Source organism: Sabethes cyaneus, chromosome 1 (assembly GCF_943734655.1).
Source record: "Sabethes cyaneus chromosome 1, idSabCyanKW18_F2, whole genome shotgun sequence".
Lineage (NCBI taxonomy): Eukaryota > Metazoa > Arthropoda > Insecta > Diptera > Culicidae > Sabethes > Sabethes cyaneus.
The window spans coordinates 124,025,970-124,051,407 of record NC_071353.1 but is presented as its reverse complement, the minus strand read 5'-3'; the positions used below and the strand labels follow the sequence as shown (position 1 = coordinate 124,051,407).

Genomic DNA, 25,438 nt, shown 5'->3' with positions numbered 1-25,438 from the left:
ATACATGAATTGAAGCCTTAACCACTGCTTCCTACAACAAATTGTACAGTTTGAATATTACTTCTAGTCTTTATTCAGTACTCAACTGTAACTGACTTGAATAGTGATTCGTCTAAGGACGTGGCTTGCATTCCAGTATTGATTGCAGAATTTCATGCTTGGTCAAGGCCATGTGCATCTCTTAGCTTCAGTCCATGTAACGTCACGGAAGCGGCTGATGTCTCATCCGCTCTCGTGACGCATAATACTGACCCATCCAGCGTCACACAAAGCAATTCAGATAGTTTCGTTGGAAATCAAGCATTCGAGCATTATCAGCGATATGTTATTTCGTTTCACAGAATCGAACGCAGTCTTAAAGTTCACAGACGGATGGTGGGTCTGCAAGTTATACTTCTGGAGCTTGCCTAGTAACTGATACAGGGTAAACACCTGACAAGATATGGGAGAACACCTTATGGACAGAATTGAGCAATGTTATGTTTCGATTGGTTTTGCACTCGAACCCTTTTTAAAAAATAGGGCAAATGAGGCCATTCAACCATTCTTCTGGCATTTCTTTCGCATTTGTCCGCATTTCGCCCAGATCCTGAAAATATTCCGATGGATTACTTCGTACAGCATACCGCTCCCCGCTATAAGAAGTTCAACCGAGATTCGGTCCCTCTCAATATTCATGTCATTTTACAGCTTTTAATTTTCTCCTATGTTGGTGACTCTACAGTTCTTATCCTTTTTCTACTCGTCTCTGTGTTTACCTCTTCATCCAACAGCGCCTAGAGGTGCTCCTTTTAGCTGGCCGCTCCGCAGTAGGTGTTGTCAGTAGGTAAGCTGGCATTGTTTTTGCATTTGGTCCCTGGAATGATCGTACATCGACGACATCCGAGTAGTATCGACCGTCAATCAGTCGACATAATCGATCTGGCGCTAGAGTATGCATTTGGATGACTCCAGATGCATTACTAAATATCCAGACGAGGAGAGCTGATGAGCTTCAGATCACTGTCATTGGTCGAAAGACGGAAGCTATGTCTTATAATTATAAGACGTCATAGTTTGGGCACTCTTCGTAGTTCGTCTCTGGCCTGTCGCGGAACTTGTTCCTAACGTCAAAACGCGTAAACGTTCATTAGAGTGTAGTTGAAGGACTTGTCCTCAATTCTCAACTCACATATAACGGGTGGCAACTAAAATTTTGGAATTTTTTCACGGCCCTTATGCTCAACAACAAACGAGCTCAGAGAGAAATGAGAGTATGTATGTGTTAGCTCTCTCTCTCTCCTCTTTTTGTCAAATATTTTTTGTTTTGTTTATGCTTGCCCAGTTTACATTTACATTTATTATAGTCAACAGATAAAGTATAATCCTAATGACAAATATCTATTTAAAACATATATTAACTAACCTAGCACAAACATCTTTTAAAACAACGCTTATTGTTTTCACGAGACACATTAAAATCAAACACTTCATAGCAGCTATTAAAAACCCGGCACATACTAAGCACTGGTTCGTGTAACCCATAATTAGTTCTTGAATGTCGATTGACGAGAAAGGCGTGCGAACGAAGATTACGTCTTCTAGTGTTGATATCTAGGCTAGAGTGACTATATACAGAGTGGCGACAAGTCATCCCAAATGTATGCAATGCGGCTTTTCCAAGGTTTTTCTTTCTCTTTCCTGAATACGCGTTGGATAGGTCGTCTGCTCGATTGGAATGACACTGACAGATAATTATCATTCCAATTTTGACATTGTCGCCACTCTGTATATAGTCACTCTAATCTAGGCGACTAAGCAATTCAGGACTATCGATATTTCCTTGAAGAAGATCGCCGACAAAACACGCCTTAGCCACATTGCGCCTTCCTTCCAGCGGTTCTAAATTAATCAGCTTGCAACGGCTTTCGTAACTCGGCAGGTTACGTGGGTCACGCCAGCGTAGGTGTCGCAGAGCAAACCTGATAAATTTGCGTTGAACTGCTTCAATACGATGAATTGCATTTTGGTAAAAAGGTGACCAAACAATGGCGGAGTATTCCAGCATACTTCCAGCATGCCCAATTCGTGGTATTTAGAGATGGCTATCTCATGGTTTATGCGGTCGAAAGCTGCAGAAAGGTCCGTATATATAGCGTCAACTTGATTCCCTTCTTGCATTGCACGGATGATGAACGATGTAAAGGCGATTAAATTAGTTGTCGTTGAGCGTTTTGGCATAAATCCATGCTGATCAGGAGAGATGAAGTGTGAGCAATCTTGCATCAACTTTTCCAGAACGATTAGCTCAAACAGCTTAGAGACAGCACTTAGGGCAGCAATACCACGGTAATTAGCAAAGGTTCTTTTGCATCCCTTTTTGTGCACAGGGAAAACAAAGGAATCCTTCCAGCACTCGGGGAAAACTCCCATCGTCAATGATATATCGAAAACCTTAGCTAAGGGCAATGCAAGAGTATTTAAACAGCGTTTCAAGACTATGGATGGAATGCCATCTGGGCCGCATCCAGTTGAGATGCGAATTATGGGCAATAAACAAACTATTATTTAGGCGCTTGTAGTTGGAGTTAGCATGTGCATAGTCAACTTTGGTGCGGTCCGAGCGATATTTGCAGTATTTCCTAAGGGCAGCTCTTTTCAGTCGTTTCAGGTGTTTAAGTTCCGAGTTCCGAGTTCCGAGTTCCGACTATGCGGGCTTAGAAGGCTTGCGTTTGAATTTTTTGGGTGTAAACTGATCGAACACAAACGGTGGAAGCAGCAAAGTTAACGTCATGACTAGCGAGTAAAGAATTCCAGTCCAAGTTAGCCAAAAAACTGTTCATCGCCTCGAAGTCTGCTCTGAGAAAGTCGTAATAGACGGTTTCAGCATGGTCTAAGAAACGATATTCGGGTTTCAAATCCAGTGTCAACAATAGAGGTGGATGATGCCTGCAATGCTTGACGAGTGGTGTTGGGGCTTGCAGAATTAAACAACGTTGCCCTAATTCTTCGCTTACGAAACACAGATCAAGCAAACGGTTATTTGCATTCAAAATGCCATTGAGCTGTCTCAGTCCGGCTGTTGAATATGAATCAAGCAAGGACAGTGAAGCTGGACGAAACGAGGAATGAGCAAAGTCAGGAAAGCGGAAATTATTCGTATCGCTGAGCCACGAAACTGTGCTGAGGTTGAAATCGCCTACAATAATAATGCTGTCATTAGCTTCCATTTGAGAGACAACCTATTCGAGAGAGAGAGTGCATGTTTGTCGATTATGCTACTGTCATTGATGCGGTCAGGTGGAAAATATACGACACAGATAAAAACCATTCCAGATTGAGTCGATATCGCTACCCACAGATGCTCGACCGTCGTAATTTCGGGAGGTATCAATTGCCAGGATTTGATGCAGGAGCGCACGGCCAAAAGAACTCCGCCGCCAGAGCTTTTGTTGCTATTTAACGCTGTCCGATCGTGCCGATAAACCGAGTACGTATCGTCAAACAGTTGCTTCGATAGTGTGCTGTTCTTCAGCCAAGTTTCCGTGAAAGCGTAGATATCGTAGCATGCGTCGCTGCAAGCCAGCTGATACTCAGCAAGAGAACTATTAATACCACCAATATTCTGGTAGTATAGAAAAACTTGCGATGTAGTGGCTGATAGAACTGCTAACGTCGAACTGGAAGTGGAGGCGACATCAGGTCGAGCAACGTCACGAGAAGATGGATACTTGCCAAAAAGGGCAGCTTGGTAAGCCCTGATCGCAGCACTAGAGATCAGGCAAATGAATGTTACTAACGTACGCATAATTGCCTGAGAACGATGTTTGGGAGACCCCGCTACCAATCCCAACCGCAGGACCAGAACGACTCTGATGGCAGGAAACGAGATGACTACGACGACAAGAAACTTCCAGCACGTCTGGGTCGGGTGGGCTGAGGTCTCCCATAATGCGACAGGCAGTGCGTTCTAGTTCCTGGTGTGCCAATGGTAGAGCAGCGCTGGTACCTACAGCACTTCCGGTGGTTTCGTATGATTCTGTCCATCGCCATCTAGTGGCTTGAGAAGCGTTGTTGTTTGTGAATTCAGCTGCAATCCGACAACAACGTTTTTTGATCGGTTGTCCTCGAATTCACGGAAAAACACATTTTCAGGCCAGGAGTCGCTACACAGCGCAACGTGTTTTAGGTCACGACTGATACCGACTTTAAAGGAGACGTATCTTAACGTAGAAAGGTCTGTACCTTTGGGTACCAGTTTTACCACTTTAAGCTTTGTACTAGAATCAAGATACGGTACAACATTTAAAAAGCATGTTGCGGCTTCGACTGTTTACCATATCCTAAGATGCCCAACAACTATTCGTAAGCAAGGTAGTGGCAAACCAGCCAAAATTATGGACGCAGAAGTAGTGATGTCCGTTAATCGTTCGATTAATTCAACTAATCGAATAACTATAAAAATATTCAAATAATTTTTAATCGAATACTGACTGCACGAGTAGTTGAATTAATCGAATAGTTCAAAGGAAATAATATGAATGCGAATAATCCCCGAATAATGGCCGTTAATCGTTCATAATCGTTCGATTAATCGAATTAATGAAAAAAATATTCGAATATTTCTAATCGAATGCCACTAGCACGAATAGTTGAATTAATCGATTAGTGCAGACAACGCTCGCCGATTAATCGAATAATTAAACATTTCGGACATCACTACTAGCTCCAAATATTGTCAAAACATCAGAAGAATCAAATCCTATCCATTCCATACTGTGCGAAATACAAGAATAATCCATTTTGCCCAATTCACCCCTACATAGTAAAACCTAATTAAATCGATTAAAATTAGATCCAATTTATTTTTTGAGAAACAGTCTTCAGAAAAAATGTGCATTTTAACATACTAAATAACTTTGGAGAACAGTTGAAAGCAATAAAACATGGGATGTAAAATTATTAGGCAAAATTGATTTTAAAGTGTCATTTTTAAACAAAGTATTATACCTCACAACTCACAACTATTAAGAGATATATAGTTACTATGTTCAGCAAAGTTACCCATTTTAGTGTATTCTACATTTTTTCTGAAGAAAAAAAAATTTTTTTATGTATTAACAAAAAATTAAAGTTTGTATCACCCTGATAGGTGAATTTATAATCACTATTATTAACAAACTTCTCTAAAGACACTAAAGAAAAATTACGCATTTTTGCCGCAACAGCCAATGAACGTGTATTTGTGAATCTAGATGATGTTCAACTTTCCTGATGTTTTTCAAACTATTTGAGTTCATTCCCTGACCTTTGAGTTAGTTTCAATCGCTTCAATTAAGTTTTACTATATATTTAGGGCTGAATTGGGTAAAATAGACTATTCTTGCATTTACACAGTATGGAATGGATGGAATTTGATTCTTCTGATGTTTTGACAATATTTGGAAGCTATTTGTGTTATTTTCACGGGCGGCAAATAGGTTTTTATACTGTTTAATTAGCTTTTTTCATGATTTTTGGGGATAATCGGGTAAAATGGACCTCTTCTCGAAGTTTGCGCAGGATGGGACCACCACCAATCGATTCCTTGCATTTTTTACATAGGAATAGGTATATTGTAAGATTCCAAACTAACGGCTATTAATTTTATTGGGATTACGAGCTCGTTTTTGCCCATTGTGCAACATTGGTCGTTATCGATCGTATCGGTGAGTAGGCTATGGGGTCCAATCACCGGTTTATAATTTCTTCCCTACCGACCTGTGCGTTCATATCTCCGACGATGGTCTTGATGTCCCGTGGTGAACAATTATCGTACGTTGCCTCTAACCTCGCGTAGAATGCTTGTTTCTCGTCGTCAGGTCTTCGTGCGCGCAGTGCATGTTGATGATGCTGTAATTTAAGAAAAGACCTTTTATCCTTAATAAACACATCCTCTCGTGGATCACTATCCAATCTATCACGCTATCCTGCATTCTGCCCAACACTACAAAACCGGTTTTGTAGTTATGCCACCGCTCTGGTAAAACTGTGTCTTGCCGCCGCAGATCTTCCAAACCTACTCTCCTTTGCGACAGATTTCCTGCAGGGCTACGATGCCAAGTTTACGGGATTCAAGCTGTTCGAGGAACACCGGGCCACCCCCTGCCAAATTTATCAATTTGCAGTTCCAAGTACCGAGTCGTCCTTGTTTCGTCGCCTAGGTCGATGCCGAACATTCCGCTACATATTTGCTTGAATGTTTGTACTAAGGTGGATTTAGGTAGGCTGCCTTACTGCCACACTACCGAGTCTCGTAACGGGGCCACCGTCTTGTAGTGCCGAAACAACACAGTGTTTCCTTCCTTGTCGGTATATGACTGAAATAGGTACACTTTTTTCGCAAAGCAGAACCACTAGACGCAGGGCGGATGACCAATCGACAAAAACCAAAGAACGATTTCTAACGTAACAACATGCATATATTAACGAACTTACTCCTGGCTTTCTTCCTTAATTAGCTAAGTTTAACTTATAATCTATAACAATACATTCTTCGCATGCTTCCTACTCACGGGCCCATGAACTTTACTATTACCTACTGCAGCGCACGTCCCGCATCTGGCAGTCGACTAATTTCTCTTTCCTCTATACAGCCAACCCGCAGAGTTAGCCTCAATACCTCGTGATTTTATTCTGCGATCGTGGTGGCTCGCGGTTCCTCGGCGCTCATGTATTTTCCACGTGTCGCTCCTTCTCACGACGCATGCAATACGGCAAGGCGAACCTCTGTAAACGGCCAAACCTGCGAAAACGGCAAACCTGCGAAAACGACCAGACCTACGAAAACGGCCAAACCTACGAAAACGACCCTGTGGACCCGACAAGGTTATGTCTCCACGTGTTAAATTACATCTCATCGGAGCTTACCCTTTCGGAGACGTTTCCTGAGTTTTCTGTTGGTTCTTATCGCTGTGGCCACGGTCTGCACACTCTGGATTCTCCAGATGACGATCAGTAGGCCTCGAGCACGACAAATAATACTGCAAGTTCTAGATGTTCTGTCACCGCGCGACCTATAATCGCAGTAGTTGACCGCAGCTGGACGAACTCGATCGTATGACTGGCTTGGATTCTCGGTGACGGTCGTACACCGTGGTTGAACTGCGCTTTGATGCTTTCGGGTGGTTGTAGGCCTACTAAGAAATACACTGAGTGAGTGCACTTATTAATTTATCCGTTGATGGCCTTACCGAAATTTCGGCCTCTGATTTCAACCTTCCGAACAAAGAACCTTTAAGTTTTTGCACGAGCAAACCACGCGCGCACTTGACCGAAGCCTGGTCGCAATAGCAATGGCTGCTGTCTGGCTTGCTTTGATAGTCGGTAGCTTTGGCCGAATGTGTGTGATGTTGTTTGGTTGGCTGCCTTGTAGAGTTTCGTAGTGTGACGCACGGGGTGCTGAGTGACGACAACAGGGTTGTGTTTCGCTCCATATGCTTTCGGTGACATTGCCAGGGGCGTAGTACGCTCTAATTACTTAATTACTTATATGACATTTATATATTCTTAACTAATAAATTTTTCGAACGCAACATGACCTTAGTTTCCACCGGGGTTGGTTACCCGATCTCCGCTACGGTTGCTCGCATTCTGGCTGGTATCACGAGGATATAGGGATAGGAGTTACTGGATAAGTGTCTAAGGACCATTATGATGTTCTAATTCGCATTACCTAGCCGAATGCATATGATACCATTGACCAAAAGTTGCCGTGGAAGATCACGAATTTATTTTACGACGATTCAATCTACGATCGACGGCGATGACTTTAAATTAGTTGAGTAGACTTATGGAGCACTTTACAGCCACAATTTGTTATTATTTTTTAAATAAATCGAAGCTTCTGCAGTGTGAATGTTTTTCACTGTTCTGAAATATGTATTCCGTCTTCATAGTATCTTTTTCCCAACTACCGAAACTAATTTAAACATATAACAGAACCACCTACCTAGTGGACCTGCTCTTGTACTGCACCTACTATTAATGCGCGGGTTGAATAATTTCTCCACTAACGAAAACAACGGCCCACGGACTGCAGTCCGGACGAGAGGCGGCTTCCAATGCTGCCAGCCGACAGACATTGCGGACAGTATGCACTTTGTGCAGCCAATAATCAACCCGCGCGAACACAAGTGGTGCTAAATTAAAAATTTACGGCAAACAAGCGTGGTTGTTTTTCCGAAATAACATTTTAATGCCGAAGCTGTCGTACTGATGCTATTCACGGCACAGCCCGATGGCGATGCGATGGTGTAGTGGTACAGGTGCAGGCTGCCACTGCACTGGCCACTGCTCTGGCCATCGATACAGTGCAGGATCTGACCGTCAAGCCCCGATGCCACTTTGGCCCTTGGCCACTCGAGCCGGCCAGCCAGGGGTTAGTTGACGATGTGGGCTGGTGGTCAAATACGGATACTGTTTTGGAATCGTTTATCGCGACCGACAAGCCGTGGTTCGCGTCGTCGTACAGTTTTGAGCTCACGGATATACACTGAACTGCATTATCAGTGCATAAAAAATTCCTCCCTGCTGCTTTCCCTTCCCAAGCACAAATGCACTGCTGGAAGGGTGTTTCACTGGTCGATCGGTTAGTTCGCTCCATACTGATTCGATAAAGCGTGGTCCAAACCAAAGCTCAGCAATCTGGTCAGCAGCTGCACATAGGTGCCAGGATCCGAGGACAGAGGTCGGCAAAGAGGAAATTGCAGTTTGAGTGGCGCTTTCGTGAGGGGGGCTGTGACCAACAAGTTTGAACATTCGGCTCTGAATGAGCGGTGAGTTTTTTCGATGTCAGCAGCACAACGTACAGGATGCGAGCTTTGAACAAAGCGACCATCGAGAGAACATGTTAAAATCACAACAAAAAACCACATGAAAATATCATAAATATCCAGCGTACATGCGAGCTAGTTATGTCGGGCAGCAAAATTACATGGTACGCGGTGTAAATTTGAAACACCACCCGAGCCCCCGAGTTTCGCACGGGATAGGATAGTTTTTATTAGCACTGTCATTTTTGTGATTGGATTACGTGTTCACTTTATTAGCGGCTGTCGGTGTTCAATTTGAAGTTTATTGAATGTGGCGACGCTTTGGCGACGAAAAAGGTGTATTTCGGGCACTCAGTTCCGCCCTACAATCCGGGGCGTGAATCGTCTTGGATATTGATATTTTTTGAAATTGTTATACATATTAGCAAATTCACGAAACCATAAATATAGTAATAGACAAAACTCGTTACTTACCGATCGGTGGCATCCGGAAGCTGGACAGCGGATCAGTCGGGAAGTGGAACGGGCGCTGACCGAAGGCGAAATGGAACTGCTGCTGCTGTCCTAGAAGTGACGATAACACTAAGCGTTAACGTGGTGTCGTGGTGCGTGTTACGCGCGTTCGTGGGAAGGACGTGGATTGACGTGGAGTGGATGTGCACACGGGCGAGGGGCGAGTGCGAGTGCGAGTGGATGACCGTGTGGGTGTGTATGTGTGCGTACGTGCGTGCGTGCGTGCGTGCGTTCGGTTGTTGGTAGGACACGTTTTCGGAAGGCGGAAGTTTGTGCGATGTGCGAGAAAAAGAGAAAAGAGGCAAGAAGTATTGTCAGTTATTGCGCTGATGGTGATGTATCGAAATTTGCGTTGACGAATATATTTTGGATGACGGATGCTTGCAGCAGTGATGATAGGTATTTTGGCGGGATGGAACCGAGTGTGACCAAATTATGTGGTTCTGTTTAATAGGTGGTATGTGATACCTCTCCGACAGCTGCGAGTTCGCCACTGACAGCGAGTGTGAATGATAATCTGATTTAGTATAGGACAATGTTGTCTGTCTGGCTCGGGAGGACAATGTGCCTCGTCTCTGCGGTTACGGAAATGAGTTTAGGCTGGTTTAGACTCTATTTAGACTTCAAATATTAAAGGCACGAGAGTCTGTCTGGTGTCAGATATGCATCGGAATGCACAGGACTGAAACTAATTTGAATGTCAGTATCTACCTATTCGAAATGGTGAAATGAAGCGCGACGAAACAATTGGTTTATTCTGTGATGCAGTCGTAATACGATAATCAATTGTCTGCAATCTAAAACGAATTCTTTGAGAGTGGACCCATTGAGAATAGCCAATTCTAGTTTGACGTATTAATTAACATTAGTCAAAATGGGATATGCTGAATTGTTTGATTAAATAAAATGGATGCTAAAAGTTTGAGAGTCTTTATCGGTCTGTAACTAAAGCCAATCCCCTGATTTGTAGTAATGGCAGCAAGAGAGCGTTCTTCACGCACAAAACTGAAACTAATACATGTGCACCTAAACTACAGCTGGTGCGAGCATCTCATGAATACTATCACATCCATGACAAGATTTTTTGTAAGTACGAGAAAGGGCTGAAAATGGTGTGGTAATGATTGTTTATTGTTTATCTGATTGCTAAATTCAATTGACATAGTTGTCTTATTGAATATTAGTCATGCTTATAAAAATCTAGTATTAGCTAATTTATGTGCGAACTTATGTGACGGATCGTCGTTCTCAAAGAGGGGTTTCAACTGTAGAGAAAGGTTGGTTCCATGCATTCAAAAGTTGTTCGTTGTAAACTCGGCTGCAGTAGTCCGGTTGATCGGAAGGAGCGTTGCGACGCTCGTAAACTCAGCATTGATAGAATTGTTGGTGAATCGATCTCGCCATTTAGGATCTTTGCTACACATACAGATTGCTGAATCTTCCTACGCTGCTCGAGTGTTTGAAGACCTAGAAGACGACAACGATCAGGATACGGTGGTAGATTTGCTAGATCACGCCAAGGTAAGTGTCGTAGCGCAAGCCGGAACAAACGTTTTTTAATCCGTTCTATACGCAGATTCCATGCCAGCTGATAAGGACACCAAACTATACACGCATTTTCGATCAGCGGACGTACCAGAGAACAGTATAGCGCCTTCAAACAGTGAGGATCGCTGAAATCACGAGCAATCCAGTTAGTGAACATATCCAAAAGCCTCTGAAAAGCCGCATGCAATTGCGAAATTTTCTGTAGTAGTAATTTATGGTCAATACGATCAAACGAATTCTCCATAGATATTCCGGGACCTACATTATGTGCAGCGACTCGACAATGGCCTCCGTTACAACGGCACAAAGACAATCCTCTCTTCGCTTCTGTTTAGACAACTCTGCGGCTCGCATGACTACTGTCCCTCTCCGGAACCCGAACTGCATGTTCAACAGACCGTGCTCAGCTTCGGTGTACCTTGTCAGCCTGTTCCGGATAATCCTCTTCAGAAATTTTATGCATGTGTCCACAGACATAACGACCTATCTGATGCCGGATCCCCCGCAAGTTTCCCTGGCTTTAGTACTACCACTAGACACATTCCAGTGTTACGGGACACTAGCCCTATTATGCAGAGCGGTTTCTGTTTCATCAAATACTTGACATTCTAGTGGAAAATGAAGCACTCTTTAAACAACTATTTTACAAGGTGTTTGCTAAAAAAATTGGTGAAACAGGAGGGGATTCCAGAGTAACAATGTGTGCTAATTGTGTCCCATAACGCTGGAATGTGTCACTAACTTCTGGAGATTCCATTGGTCCGAGAAGTTCATCTTCTAGGCATCTTTGCAGCACTGTCCTGAACATGTCCGGTAACGCTTGTATTGCAGCCTTCAGGGTCGCGTTGGGGATTCCATCCGGACTGGGCGCCTTCTTGGATTTTAGCCATTTAGTCACTACTACTAGCTCATCGTTAGAGACTTGCAGACCGTCGTAATAGTCCCTCTCTTCTACAAAGTATGGTGCAGGGGGTCACATCGTAGGCTCGTGTGTCGGAAAAGTCCCTCCACGGCAACCCTCAGCTTTTGCGAGATCGCCAGGGGTTAGCGTCAGCTGTTTGTAGCAGTTGCGTTTGCTCTGTTTTATCTCCCGTTTCAATGCAGCCCTAGACAATCTGAACACCATACTACGCTCTTCACGCTTCCCTGCAGTTCTGGCACTCTGGATGCGTCTTCTGGCTCTGAGACAACTAGCACGAAGGTTGCTAAGTGTCTCGTTCCACCAGTAGGCTGGGCGCCGAGCATTTATCGGCTCCAGTTTTCTCGGCACGCTAGCATCACATGCCCTCGTCAGTGTGTCCGTCAACTGACGCGCATTAAGGATCAATCTTCCGCTGTCCAACCGGAGCGCTTCAACGAACAAGTACTTGTCCAAAGCTCTTTCCATTGCTACCGGATTTCGTCGACCGATGCTATATTTAATCACCTGGTGATCGCTTTGGGTATACCCTTCACAAAACCTCCTGCTCACGTTTTGTATCAGTGATGGACTGCCAAAGGTGACGTCGATGATGAATTCACGGCCGTCTTTACGAAATTTTCTAACGGTGCCTTTATTGAATAGCGCGACTTCCAACTTAGCTAAGGCTTCCAACAAATTGTACTCTCTGGCATTAGTTTGTTTATTGCCCCACTCTACAGCCCAAGTGTTGAAGTATTCTCCAATGATGGTTGGCCTACGTCCGATGAGTTTCTCGGTCAGCGCGTCCAGCATCTGGTTGAACTGGTCCATGGTCCAACTTGGGGGTGCGTAACAGCTGCACACCAAGATCCCGATGATTTTGATAACCACGAAACCTTCGCGCGAATTCAAAACCTCCTCTTCGATGAGCTTACCTTACTTACCTACCCACTACCTGTATTGCAGCCATTGCTGGTCGATCAGTTGTCCAGCTACCGTCATCAGATGGAACTCGGTACGGCTCTGTAATTATTGCGACATCACACAACGATTCCGCTGTCGACTGCTACAACAGTCGTTACGATGTGTCACAATGATTGAGATTGATCTGGGTCACCTCCATCACTGCTGGCTCACCTTCGCCTGCTTATACGCCGGGCATTGGAAGCCCCTGTCGAGTGATCGCATTTGTCTCTTCGTTTTCGCAGAGCATGAACCTTGGCGGCTTTGCGCAGTCGCTTGTAAATATGCCGTTCTTGCCCGTTTTCGACACGATTTAGATCTGTCCAGACCTTGACCTGGTGTCAGATGCCCCATCACGTCAAGCTTCGCTTCATTTCCTTGGACACACAAGCGACGGCTTTCAACATGTACACTGATCACCCAAGCGAAAGGCCTTGTCAAAGAGCTATTTAACGGCTGCGCTGCATAGTCCTCTCTCGCCGTGTCTGCTTCATCCTCTCTTTCTGGCTTACGCCATCCGCTCGCCTTGGTCCGGTTTGTCTTCCTCTTCGTTCTTAGCTTTCTTTTTCTCCTCTTCCCCAGCAGGTGTTTCCCTCCTCCTTTTATCCGTGTGAGAATTCAGTCTTGAAGGTTTTTTTGGTGTCTCTGATGCTTTAGCGGCTTACTTCGTGGCTTCGCTAAGTGTGTTTTCAGCAGCCGAAGCTCTAGCCTCGAGTTTCATCTGCTTGCATTCAACTGGAGTCAATTGTAGCTCACCACCAAGTGCTTGAATCAGCATTATACTGTGCCCTCCTTTCTGCTCTGCTGGAGACGTATTACTGCTTCTACCCACCAGTGTATCCTTGTGCGGCATTGGTAATCGTTGTAGCCTTCCACTCCTCATAAACACGTTCGTCGCCTTACTTCTACGTAAATCCATTGTTGTTTTGTGTGTTTGTTTGTTTGTTGTCTGTCTGTCTGTCTGTCTGTCTGTCTGTCTGTCTGTCTGTCTGTCTGTCTGTCTGTCTGTCTGTCTGTCTGTCTGTCTGTCTGTCTGTCTGTCTGTCTGTCTGTCTGTCTGTCTGTCTGTCTGTCTGTCTGTCTGTCTGTCTGTCTGTCTGTCTGTCTGTCTGTCTGTCTGTCTGTCTGTCTGTCTGTCTGTCTGTCTGTCTGTCTGTCTGTCTGTCTGTCTGTCTGTCTGTCTGTCTGTCTGTCTGTCTGTCTGTCTGTCTGTCTGTCTGTCTGTCTGTCTGTCTGTCTGTCTGTCTGTCTGTCTGTCTGTCTGTCTGTCTGTCTGTCTGTCTGTCTGTCTGTCTGTCTGTCTGTCTGTCTGTCTGTCTGTCTGTCTGTCTGTCTGTCTGTCTGTCTGTCTGTCTGTCTGTCTGTCTGTCTGTCTGTCTGTCTGTCTGTCTGTCTGTCTGTCTGTCTGTCTGTCTGTCTGTCTGTCTGTCTGTCTGTCTGTCTGTCTGTCTGTCTGTCTGTCTGTCTGTCTGTCTGTCTGTCTGTCTGTCTGTCTGTCTGTCTGTCTGTCTGTCTGTCTGTCTGTCTGTCTGTCTGTCTGTCTGTCTGTCTGTCTGTCTGTCTGTCTGTCTGTCTGTCTGTCTGTCTGTCTGTCTGTCTGTCTGTCTGTCTGTCTGTCTGTCTGTCTGTCTGTCTGTCTGTCTGTCTGTCTGTCTGTCTGTCTGTCTGTCTGTCTGTCTGTCTGTCTGTCTGTCTGTCTGTCTGTCTGTCTGTCTGTCTGTCTGTCTGTCTGTCTGTCTGTCTGTCTGTCTGTCTGTCTGTCTGTCTGTCTGTCTGTCTGTCTGTCTGTCTGTCTGTCTGTCTGTCTGTCTGTCTGTCTGTCTGTCTGTCTGTCTGTCTGTCTGTCTGTCTGTCTGTCTGTCTGTCTGTCTGTCTGTCTGTCTGTCTGTCTGTCTGTCTGTCTGTCTGTATTTTTTGCCTTTTTCTTCCGTTTTTTCTCGTTTTCAAGTTCGTTTTTACTCGTTTTCTGTTTTGTTTTGTTTCATGTTCTATCCCGTTTCGGTTTTTTTCTTCTTTTTCCCGGTCCTGCATTTACTTTCATTTATTCCTTTCTTTCTTATGTTATGTCCTCCTTTTCAGCCACGGTCTGATTTTCTTTTCCGATCTGTTTTTGTCTTTAGTTTTCTTTATTTTTTGTTTTGCTGTTCCGTTTTTCCTCTTTTTCCGTTGCACCATTTTCCTGCAATCGTATTTTCTTTCTTTTTCTTCTTGTATATCCCATTGTTCTTCTTTTTTCCCCTTTCTGTCGAGTTTTTCCTACTTTTCTTCGTTTTCTTAATGATGTTTTTTTACTTTTCCCTCGTTTTTTCTTCTTTTCTTTTCAATTTTTACGTCCGTCTTCTCGTTTATTGCTTTGTTTTCCTAACCGTATTTTGCCTTTCTGCTTCTTTTATGTTCCGTTTTCGCTTTGTTACGTTTCGTTTTCGTTTTTTCATGTCAGTTTTTATATTTTTACCTCCGTTGTTTCTCTTTTTATATTCCGTTTGTCAGTTTTTGTCATTTCTGCGTGTCCGTTTCTTTCTCCTTCTGTTTCGTTTCATCATTTTTTTGCTTCTGTTTCTGGAGAGCAGCAGAAATCTCTCTCTAAATCTATCCAGATAGATGACCTGTGAATGTGCTAACCACAAGAAACGTTTGCATTAGGTGGTTTGGTTCGTGAGATATGAATATTTGCATTAGGTTAATATTCAGGAAAAACCAAGTTTACTGTTTTATTGTTCTGTTTGTCTTCGCTTCCTGTCTCATTTATTCTTATTTTCTGTCCATTTTCCACTTCCTTTTTATAATTTCCATCGCTGTTTTCCGTTTTTTCTCTTCAGTTCCTCTTTTTGTTTCATTTTTTTCTTATTTTTATTTATCTCCTTTCCTTCACGGTTTTCTTTTTCGTCTGTTCCATTTTCTTCTTTCAGATGCTCCGGTCTTTCTTCGTTTCTGTCCCGTTTATGCTGTTTTGGTTCACCTTTTTCGCTCCTGTAAATAGACGAAAATATTTGCTTTTTTGATTAATTTTTTTGTTTTTCTTATCTTCTTTTGATGTACCACTTTCCCATCCCATTTTTATTTTGTCTTATCTTTCTTCTTTCATATTCCGTTTGACCTGTTTTTTCCTTATTCCTTGTTTTCTCTAAAGACATATTTTTTCTTTCGCTATTCTTCTTTTCCCGTTTGGTTTCTCTTGTTTTTTGTTCCGTGTTTCCCATCTTGTCTTGTTTTCTATCTTTTTTATCCCGTTTTCCCACTCTTTCTGTCACATTTTTTCTGTTATGCCTTCTCTGTCTTATTTTCTCTCGTTTTTCCTCTAACTTTTCTTTTCCTATGCCGTTTTCCGGCCCTTTTAACTTGAGCTTTCTTCTTCTTTTTCTCTTTTCCGTTCCATTTTTCGTCCTTTGCTTTCTAATTTCTTCACTTTAGGCCCGTTTTTCCTCTCTTCTAGACACCTTTTTTGTTTTCTGTCTCATTAACATTTGTTTGCTTTCATCTGTTTCTTTCTTCCTCTAATCATATCCTCCTTTTCTGGTCCCGATTGTCTTTATTTTTTCTTCATTTTCTGTTTGTTTTGTTCTTGTTTCTCAGTTTTCCTGGTCCCGAAGTTCCTTCTTTACTATTCGTTTTATTCTATCCCGTTTTACTTCCTTATTTGTTCCACTTCTGTCTCTTTTTCTGACCAGTTTATCTTTGTTTTCTTTTTAATTTTATCGTTTTTTATATTGTTTCCCCTGTTTTCGTCTTTTCTTCTTTCTCTTTTTGCTTCAGATTCTTTTTTCCTCTCGTTTTGAACTTGAACGGTTTTTTCTCCTTTTTCGTCCCCTGTCCCTCCATTATGTTACGATTTTTCTTTTTATGCCAATTTTTCTTCTGTTTCTCTGCCGCGGTTTTCCTTTTTTTTTGCAATTCCGTTTGTCCAGTTTTTTTTCATGATTTTCCCGTGTTTGTTTTTCTGTGTTTTTCTTTACTGGGTCTAACTTGGATTCAAATTGCATTCAATATTGCCTTTGGACTTGAAACTAGACTCAAAACTGGACTAGAATTGAATTTGAATTTAGAATTGAATTAGGCCTGAAACTAAGCTTGAATTCAATTTATAACTAGACTTGGAATTGGAACTATTGTTAATCATTTGCAGCTATTTTTACAACAATTTCATAGCATAAGCAGTGACAGATAAAATTGAAAACTGGACACTTCTAGATTACAGAAAATATTATTTTTATATTACATTTGAAACAGAAGGTGGGGCACGTGCCTTAGTCTGGGCATACCAGTGGTTATTTAGTCATTTTCCCGAGGCTTGTTACTGGCAAATTGTCAGAGCAAATACAGTTTCAACTCTAAAGTAAAGAATGGGTGGTATCAGGAATCATCGCTTTGGTGAGAAACTTGGAAAACAACTAAAAGTTTTCCATAGTATTTTTACAACAAATGCAAATTAAATAAGTTTTTGCGAATTCTTAGATAGAAAGCAATACCCGTCTTTCACTACCGGTTAAAGAGTTGCATTCATGTTTTATGCTAAATTCGCGCACAATTCTACTTCAACTGCAAAGTCCTGCTACTTAAATTACCCTCGACTAAATTAAAGCACTACCATATATGTATAGGTACCTAGCATCAGTTCTGACGACATTCCCAGACGTTCTCTTCAGTAGCGGGTTGGAATGGAAAAAAAAGTTCCATTTTCAGGCAAGACGCCCTCCTGCCCATGTGACTATCACAGCTGTTAGGATGTATGTGACGGGAAAAAGTTTGACTGCGGTTTTCTGCATGCTTGGATTTTGTCTCCATCGTTACTCATTTCGTTCTTCTCGGTATCGTCGTTTGTGTACTGTTTTGTGCCCATTTAATTTAGTCTGAATTGAAGCGAAAAATTTAATTGGACACCCAGATGTGACTCGAAGTTGCAGTGCGAATGTGAAGAGACCTGCATGGAAAATGATTTCGCTTCTTTCCACCACCTTAATTTGTCATCCGGACGTTGGATTCCAGGACAGGAAATCGGAGCGTGTGGAATATGCTGTTGACATCTTCAAGAATGGCACCATCATGTGAATGAGACAGCTTAATTGAAGTCGTGCGCTTTTTTTTTGCGCTCTTGGTGTCAAATCAAACATGACACCATAAAGTGGTGTTTGAATTAGATTTGCTTGCAATTATATGTACCTTCCTACACGCGAGATAGAAATCGCACGGCTTGCCCTCCTCACACTCGAAGGTTTATAATTCATTCCGGATTCTGGTCAACTCTCGAGGGAAATTTTGTTTGAATTTTAATGCCTAACCAGTAGTCCAGTCCACTGTCAAGCGTACGATAAGCAGTGAAAGGATTTTTCCCGCACTCATCGAGGACGAGGAACGCCGGTAGTCGATCCCAAAATTTTCGCCGGATATGAAATTAAATTAAATAATCAACAGCCCTTTTGTTGGTCGGTATGAAATGTCGAAATCTCTAAAGTGTCTATTCAGCCCTTCACGTTACGTACGGCCGGTAGGTACGAGTTTTCGTAATGTTGGGTCTGATAATGGTGAAGTGTTATAATTCATACGTCAACAAAATGAAGAGGAGTTACATTTGGAGGTAAGCTTGCTGGATCGAGACGGGTGTATGTGTGCGGATGTGAGTGGGTGGTTTGGAGCGGGTTGTTTTAATTGATTTGTTCAAAGTCGGACATTTTGACTTACTTGTTTTGGACCGGGGCTCTCGTGGCCCATCGACGGTCACTTTGATGGCTTTGTTGTAGGTAGCGACCTGCGGTGGACTCGTCGACACCATTATTGTGAGGGTGAAACTTTTGCCTGCAACAATCGAAAGTTATGGTTTTATTTTTCGCTCAATATGTGGAAGGGTATTGGAAACGCTGTGTCATTTTCACCTTTAGCAGCAAAAACGATAAGAACATTTTGCTCGCTGCAATTGATACAGAATCTTAAAAACAGTAATTTGCCACCATTTAGTTACTATTGATAAGATTCGCTAGAGCATCAGTCCAAATGAGACCCGAGCAAAATGTTCTTAATTTTTGGTTGCATTTTATTAGGGCGTAATAAGTTACATGAGTTCAACACTTCCGTTCTGACACAATATGTCACAAAATCATTTAAGATTACACATGTCCCGGACCGTCGCGTCGTCGTCCGGTCCGTCGCAGTGCTTTTTGGCCTACAATTGCACTCACGCATTGTTAATCCGATACTCGTTACCAACCGCTGCTGTCAGGATGGACATTGCCACGAATTGGAAAAGATTAGACGTTTAATGGTCACAATCGTAGAAACAAGTTCGGGTCCCCATTCTCGGCGAACGCCCGCTGGCTGGCAGCGTCAACCGTGTCAAGCAACGGGTGACACGACCTTACGACCATCAGTAGACCAGCAGCAGCAGCAGCACATCATGCATTTGCATATTCGGCAGCGAGCATTGCGAGATGGGTTGAGCGGGTCCTTTCGGAAGTGAACAGAAATCAAGTTTGCTGATTGTATTGCTCGTTCGTTCGCTGGGGCAGAACCTTACAGGCAAGCGGTTGGTTAGTGAATCAACGTTGGCAGCCCTGGCCAAATGGCAATGGCGACGCATGATTCGCGTGTCGTTCGCAGCTTCGCTACAGACAGCCAAACCCCATCACCGTACTCGACTAACCTCAATTGCTTGGTCTGGCGGTTAGTTTTCTGAATTGCGAATATGAACTTCACACGCGAAAGGATATTTTACGCGGCCCCCTTTCCTGTACGTCGGCGATGGCAAGTTGTTCCACGCCGAGCGACCAGATTGTTGGGCGGAAAACTGTCAACCGTTGCGTTGCAGTCGTCGACGTCGCCGTGGTCCAGCAGTCATACGGCATACAATAATATTCAGCTGGAAACGCAATGCTCGACGCCGTTCTTCATGCACTTCATGGACTGGAGTGAGTGCCATACGGTCATAGCCATTTCACCGTTTCTGCCACCACGTCGCATCGCCCGACCTACGGATCACGGCGCGTGATTTAAATTATATCCTGCTTTATTTAGTGCGGACCGTCGCGTCCAGTCACGTCGCGGTCGTCGTCGTTAGCTCGGACTCTGCCAGAGCCGATGTATGCGTTTGTGGCCTGTTCGGGATTGCGGCCGAAACAAGATTGAAATTGATATTTTCGTAGCTCAATTACAAACAAGCGCGTACAAGCGTACAGTATTCGTTGCAGCCAGGAATACGGATGGCAAAGATTTGGTTAAAGCTTTACCACGCGTACAATCTGCGTGTCAGTTTGTGCTCTGTCCAGTACTGCTAGGAAGCAATTATTATTATTGACATCTCGTTGGCACAGATCGCACTATCATCCGTCGCTGGTATCAACCGACAATCCTTTCCGGAAACAAACAGACTATCATTGTCTACGGGAGTTAGCTGGTGTCTTCTCTATTGATACAGTAGAGAGAATAATCGATTTGCTAAACATGAATGCTTCATGCCACATTTCAGGTGCGAGGAGAATCATAACAATCAAATAGAACTAATATTATTACCCGTGAATTTTAACTGTCCCAGGTTCAAAACCAGTTCAACTTCGGCGGAATATTCTAATGAAACTACTCGTTCAATTCCAGTTCCACGGCAGTTAGTAAATAGGCACAAAATGATTTTATCCAACAAACCAACGAAGGGGGTGTTATTGTTATACATACATACTGCGGTACGGTTTCGGTTTGATTTGAGGTTAAATATGGGTTCACCGTAATCCTACGTTTGAGAGTATTCTTCCTCTACCCACCTGCTAACATAGCGGAATTCAACCTTTGCACCTACACATGCATTCACCGGTAAATGACACCAAACCTAAAATTTGCGGGGTTGATAGTTTTTTTTCAAGCCTTTGAATCGGCTTCGGTACCCATATGAGTCTAACGTTCTGTCACAGATGCCATATTTGCGGTGTTCAGTAAGCTGAAGTGTTAAAAGATAAAAATTGGTCGAATCATTTTATTTTTGAAAAGGGAGGAAGTGTCTGATGCGAAGAATGATCAATTGGATAAATTGGAAAATTTCAATATAAAGCAAAAATATATTGGGTTACGCAATGGCAAGTGAGCTCACACGCACGCTCTTTCGGTTGCTTCCCAAATGTGTTACTCATTAACCTACTGCCGCCCCTTTTATTAGATAGTCCAATACCTAACTTTGTTTTATTCTCCCAATTTTATCATTTTCCGTATACACACTACACACTCCTATGCGACGATATTATTTTTGTTTGACTGCTGTTTGTGTCTACCGCCAAGAGGGTAGACTCGATCAGCAGCGTTGCCACAAGTACAGATAGTTGCGCATGCATAAGTTAGGGACCCTGCCATTTTCTCCGGAGTATTTTATTTTCTCTGTTTAATCTTTTAAATAACATAACCCTGCTAGCTCCGGCACGTCTTTCTCAGTAAGTGCGTACGGAATGTTGCAGCTATTATATTGTTATTTATTTTTGTATACATTCATCGGACAAACAGTCTACATGAACACTTATAAACTAGGATATAACATAATAGTTTGTTACACGGCCACGAAAAACGCTAGCACTAACATTGAAGTCAAACAAATGGTAACACTGGTTAAATAAAAAACATATCGATCGTATGGGCTCATTTTGTACATAATCCGTTCTGTACTGCTGAAGTCTCGTGAAATCCCAGCGTCGAAGGGGTCGTGGTACTACATTTATGTTTATTCTGGAGAGAATCCAAGGCGCGTCGATATCCCCCAACAACAATTTGCCGACAAAGACCGTCCTCTGAGCGTTTCTACGCTTTTGGAGGGTATCCATTCCCAGAAGTCTACATGTTGCTTCGTACGGCGGTCATTTGGATTTCGCCAAGGAAGAAGTCTTAAAGCGTATCTGATGAATCTCGCTTGAACTTTTTCAAATCTGTGGATCCAAATGCGACGGAATGGACTCCAAACGATAGCTGCTGTTTCGAACACTGATCGAACTAAGCTGAAGTACAAGGCACGCAGGCAGTATGGGTCGCGGAATTCAGCTGAGATACGGAAGCTAAACCCGAGGTTCCGTCGAGATTTACCAACGATATGACTATAATGCTCTCGGAAACTTATTTCTATCAAAACCCCGAGGTCACGTACAACATTTGATCTTTGTATTTCTTCGTTTCCTATTCTATAACTACGTAGAATTTGGTTCTTTTTCCTCGTCAACGTGATTACCGAACATTTCGTCGCGCTGATAGTCATAAAATTGCGTTGGCACCAGTCGTAAAACTTGTCAACCCTTTCCTGCAACAATTGACAGTCTGTGAGAGCACCGATTGTCCAGAAGATTTTAAGATCGTCAGCATATAAAAGTTTGCAATCTCTCGGTAACACTTGGCAGACGTCATTAAAGAATATGATAAACAACAATGGTCCTAAATTGTTGCCTTGTGGGACACCTGAGGGATTATGAAATTCATCTGATTCCATTGATCCCAATTTGACGTACAGTCGGCGATTAGTCAGATACGACTCGAACCAGTGAACTATAGAGTATTTAACAGTATACTATAGAACTATAGTCAATAGAGATGTATATCATGTGATATTTCCTAAATTGGCTGTGAAACAACTAACAAATGGCATGATTCTGTAAAGAAGAAGAACATGGCTTCCAAATGGAGTAAATTTTTGTTTGGCGGTCATCTTGGATTTGGTCGCCATATTGGATTTCATCAGAAAATTGCCCTTTTTATCATGAGCCCCATAACCAATTTTCATTACAGGACCACCATTGGAAAGTTGAGAAAAAATATTGTATGAAACATTCTCTAATTTTAATATACAGTGGAATTAACCCAATCTATACCTATAAAAATAATTTTCTGTCTGTTTGTCTATCTGTCCGTGTGTTCCTTATAGATTCGAAAACTACAAAACCGATCGCCGTGAAAATTTGCATGCAGGGGTTTTTGCTATTGGGGAAGGTTTTTATGATAGCTAGAGACCCCTTCCCCCCTAAGAGAGGGGGCTGCCATACAAATGAAATACAAATTGCCACATAACTTGAGATTTAAGCAAGCAAATGGAACCAAATTTGGTATGTGGGGGCTTTTAAAAGGTAAGTCTAACAAGTTATTTTAATTATTTTTTTCGTTTTAGCTTATGATGCTTCCTGCTATATAGTAAAAACTTTGACCAAAAAGTCTTAATACTGCACATGGACACCAGAATGAAAAATTAAATTAACTATTAGAAGCACTTATGGAACCTCAAAGGACGCTACTCTATTCCATACGAAGGACTGCTGGTGAGATTGTTTTATTTTTACCATATACACCGCATTTCATCTTAATATCATATTATTAACAGTATTATTATTTATATCATAAATGCGGAAGGCTGGATGATGGAGTGGAATGCCAACCTGAATCCTTAGGGTCTGAAGCAAATATGGCACTTCTCAATTCAAAACAAATAAATCATCACGTGGATTAAGGTTGGTACAGCGAAATTGATTATTACATGGAAGGATCCTAATGCTGGAAGGCGACTCTTATAACCCCGGAATGCGCACAAGTGCCTCTGTATGTGGATCCGCCCAATCCCTTTTGGCCCTTCTGTAACAACATTAGCGTGAAATTCATTTGCTAATCAAATTTGGATCTATTGTAATTCTACCCACATACATTGGCAAGTCCTTGAACTGATGGTGGTTTTCCCCTACTACTACTACTACTAATACTACTACTACTACTACTACTACTACTACCACTATTACTACTACTACTACTACATCAGTGCTTTGCAAATTTGGCATAAAATGGACTCTACAGTAGTTCACAACCTCTTATCCTGCAAACTCTATCGCTGCCTTCATGTGGTACCAGCCGAGATACGGGCAATCCTGGGGCTGGAAACCAAGGTCGTATCCTAAGTAACAACTCTAAAGTCACTTGGTTTTACTTCAATTTTGTATATTATTGCGGTATCAAGCATTACCTCTGGGTTTATTATGGTATTACGCAATACCAAGAGGATACGAGACAAAATACACGTGTAGCTGGTTATAAAACCATAATAAAACTGTTAATAAAGTAAATTTGTTGTGGTTGTTTATATTACCACGATAAAACTAATTGGCTGCACCACGTCTCTTTTAAACTTACCATACGTATAGCGTATCAATACAATATGGCGCCTCAATCGAAATTGATCTTATTACGGTTGTTTGTCAAACCGTAATAAATCTGTCAGTTGTATAGAGCTATTAAAACGGTAACATCATGACCAATCAGCTTTGTTGCTGCTATTATGAGGAATATTAGAGTTCAACATCGAAAGCTTTTTTTATGCGAGGCCATATTGCCATATTCTACAGGGAGTTCATTGTTCAATAAGTTCAAATACAACTTTTCATCGTTGTGTAAGTGCACTCAGTGCACCTATTTTGCTTATTTAACTGTAACTCCTCAGCCAAGTAAAATTCGAAAATGTTATGTACGGGCCATTTATAGAGTCAATTATTACCCATAAGATTGCTTAACCGTTGTGTGTTCGGCTGGGTACCCGGGTACCTTTTGAGACTTTATAGCCTCAAAAAACAAGGTTTACGATAACTCAGCCAGCTAAAACTCGTAGAATGCTCATAACTAGTGGGAATAAACCATTTGTCATCAACAGATTGCCTGTAGCAGCAGGGGGGGTCGAAGGGGGGCCTTCGAATTTTTTTACCCCATAAGTGTTCGGATGGGTACCCGGGTACCCACCGAAATGAAATGCTTCTAACTTTATCAATTCTTGACCGATTTTGGATCTTGAACCGTCAAAAGATTGGAAAACTTGTCTATTTTTAGAGCATGAGACTTACGGGACCTGGGACAACGTCTGGTTCCCGTAAATCCTGATCTCCGGGATCATGTTCCGGATCCAAAACAAATGTGTACAATTGTCAATAAAACCACACAATATTGGTATCAAAATTCATGAAATCACTCCAGGAGTTGATGTTTATCCATTTTGAGTCCATTCAACTTATAGTCTTCGGAATGGCCACTCCGGAGCAAATTCCTGTGGGGCCTTACGGGACCGCTAACATATTTGGATAGAAAACCCTAGCAATATGTATATCAATATTCACGAAATCACTCCAGGAGTTGAGTTTTATTCATTTTAAGTTCATTTGATAAGCTGTCCCCGGAATGGCCACTCCGGAGCAGGTTCCTGTGGGGCTCTATGAGACCAGTAACATGTTTGGATAGAAACCCCAGCAATATGTATGTCAAACTTCATGAAATCACTCCAGGAGTTGATTTTTATCCACTTTGAGTCCATTTGATGAGTTGTCTTCAGAATGGCCATTCCGGAGCAGATTCCCGTGGGGTCCTATGAGGTCACTAGCATGTTTGGATAGAAATCCTAGCAATATGTATTTCAAAATTTATGAAATCACGCCAGGAGTTCATTTTTATCCATTTTAAGGCCATCTGACAAGGTGTCCCCGGAGTGACCATTCCGAGGACAACTCATCAAATGGACTCAAAATGGATAAAAATCAAGTTCTGGAGTGATTTCATGCAGTTTGACATACAACTTGCCGAGGTTTCTTTTTATATCAAACAAGCTAGTGGCCATATCGGGCCCCTCGGTAAGTTACTCCGGAATGGTGATTCCTAGGACAACTCGTCAAATCGACTTAAATGGACAAAAATCAATTCCTGGAGGAATTTCATGAATTTTGACATACATATTGCTGGGGTTTCTAACCAAACATGT

The 25,438-nt window shown here is 42.5% G+C and overlaps 1 protein-coding gene across 1 annotated transcript in view; it reads right to left on the bottom strand.

Annotated features, from left to right (window-relative positions):
* The window catches only part of LOC128740961 (uncharacterized), a 60,742-nt gene that overhangs the window by 2,495 nt on the left and 32,809 nt on the right, over positions 1-25,438 (bottom strand). The window contains exons 2-3 of the mRNA XM_053836540.1: positions 18,394-18,507; positions 9,267-9,374 (exon numbers count right to left, since the gene is read on the bottom strand). Coding sequence (XP_053692515.1) covers positions 9,267-9,374; positions 18,394-18,507 — 222 coding nt within the window. The remainder of the gene's footprint in view (positions 1-9,266; positions 9,375-18,393; positions 18,508-25,438) is intronic.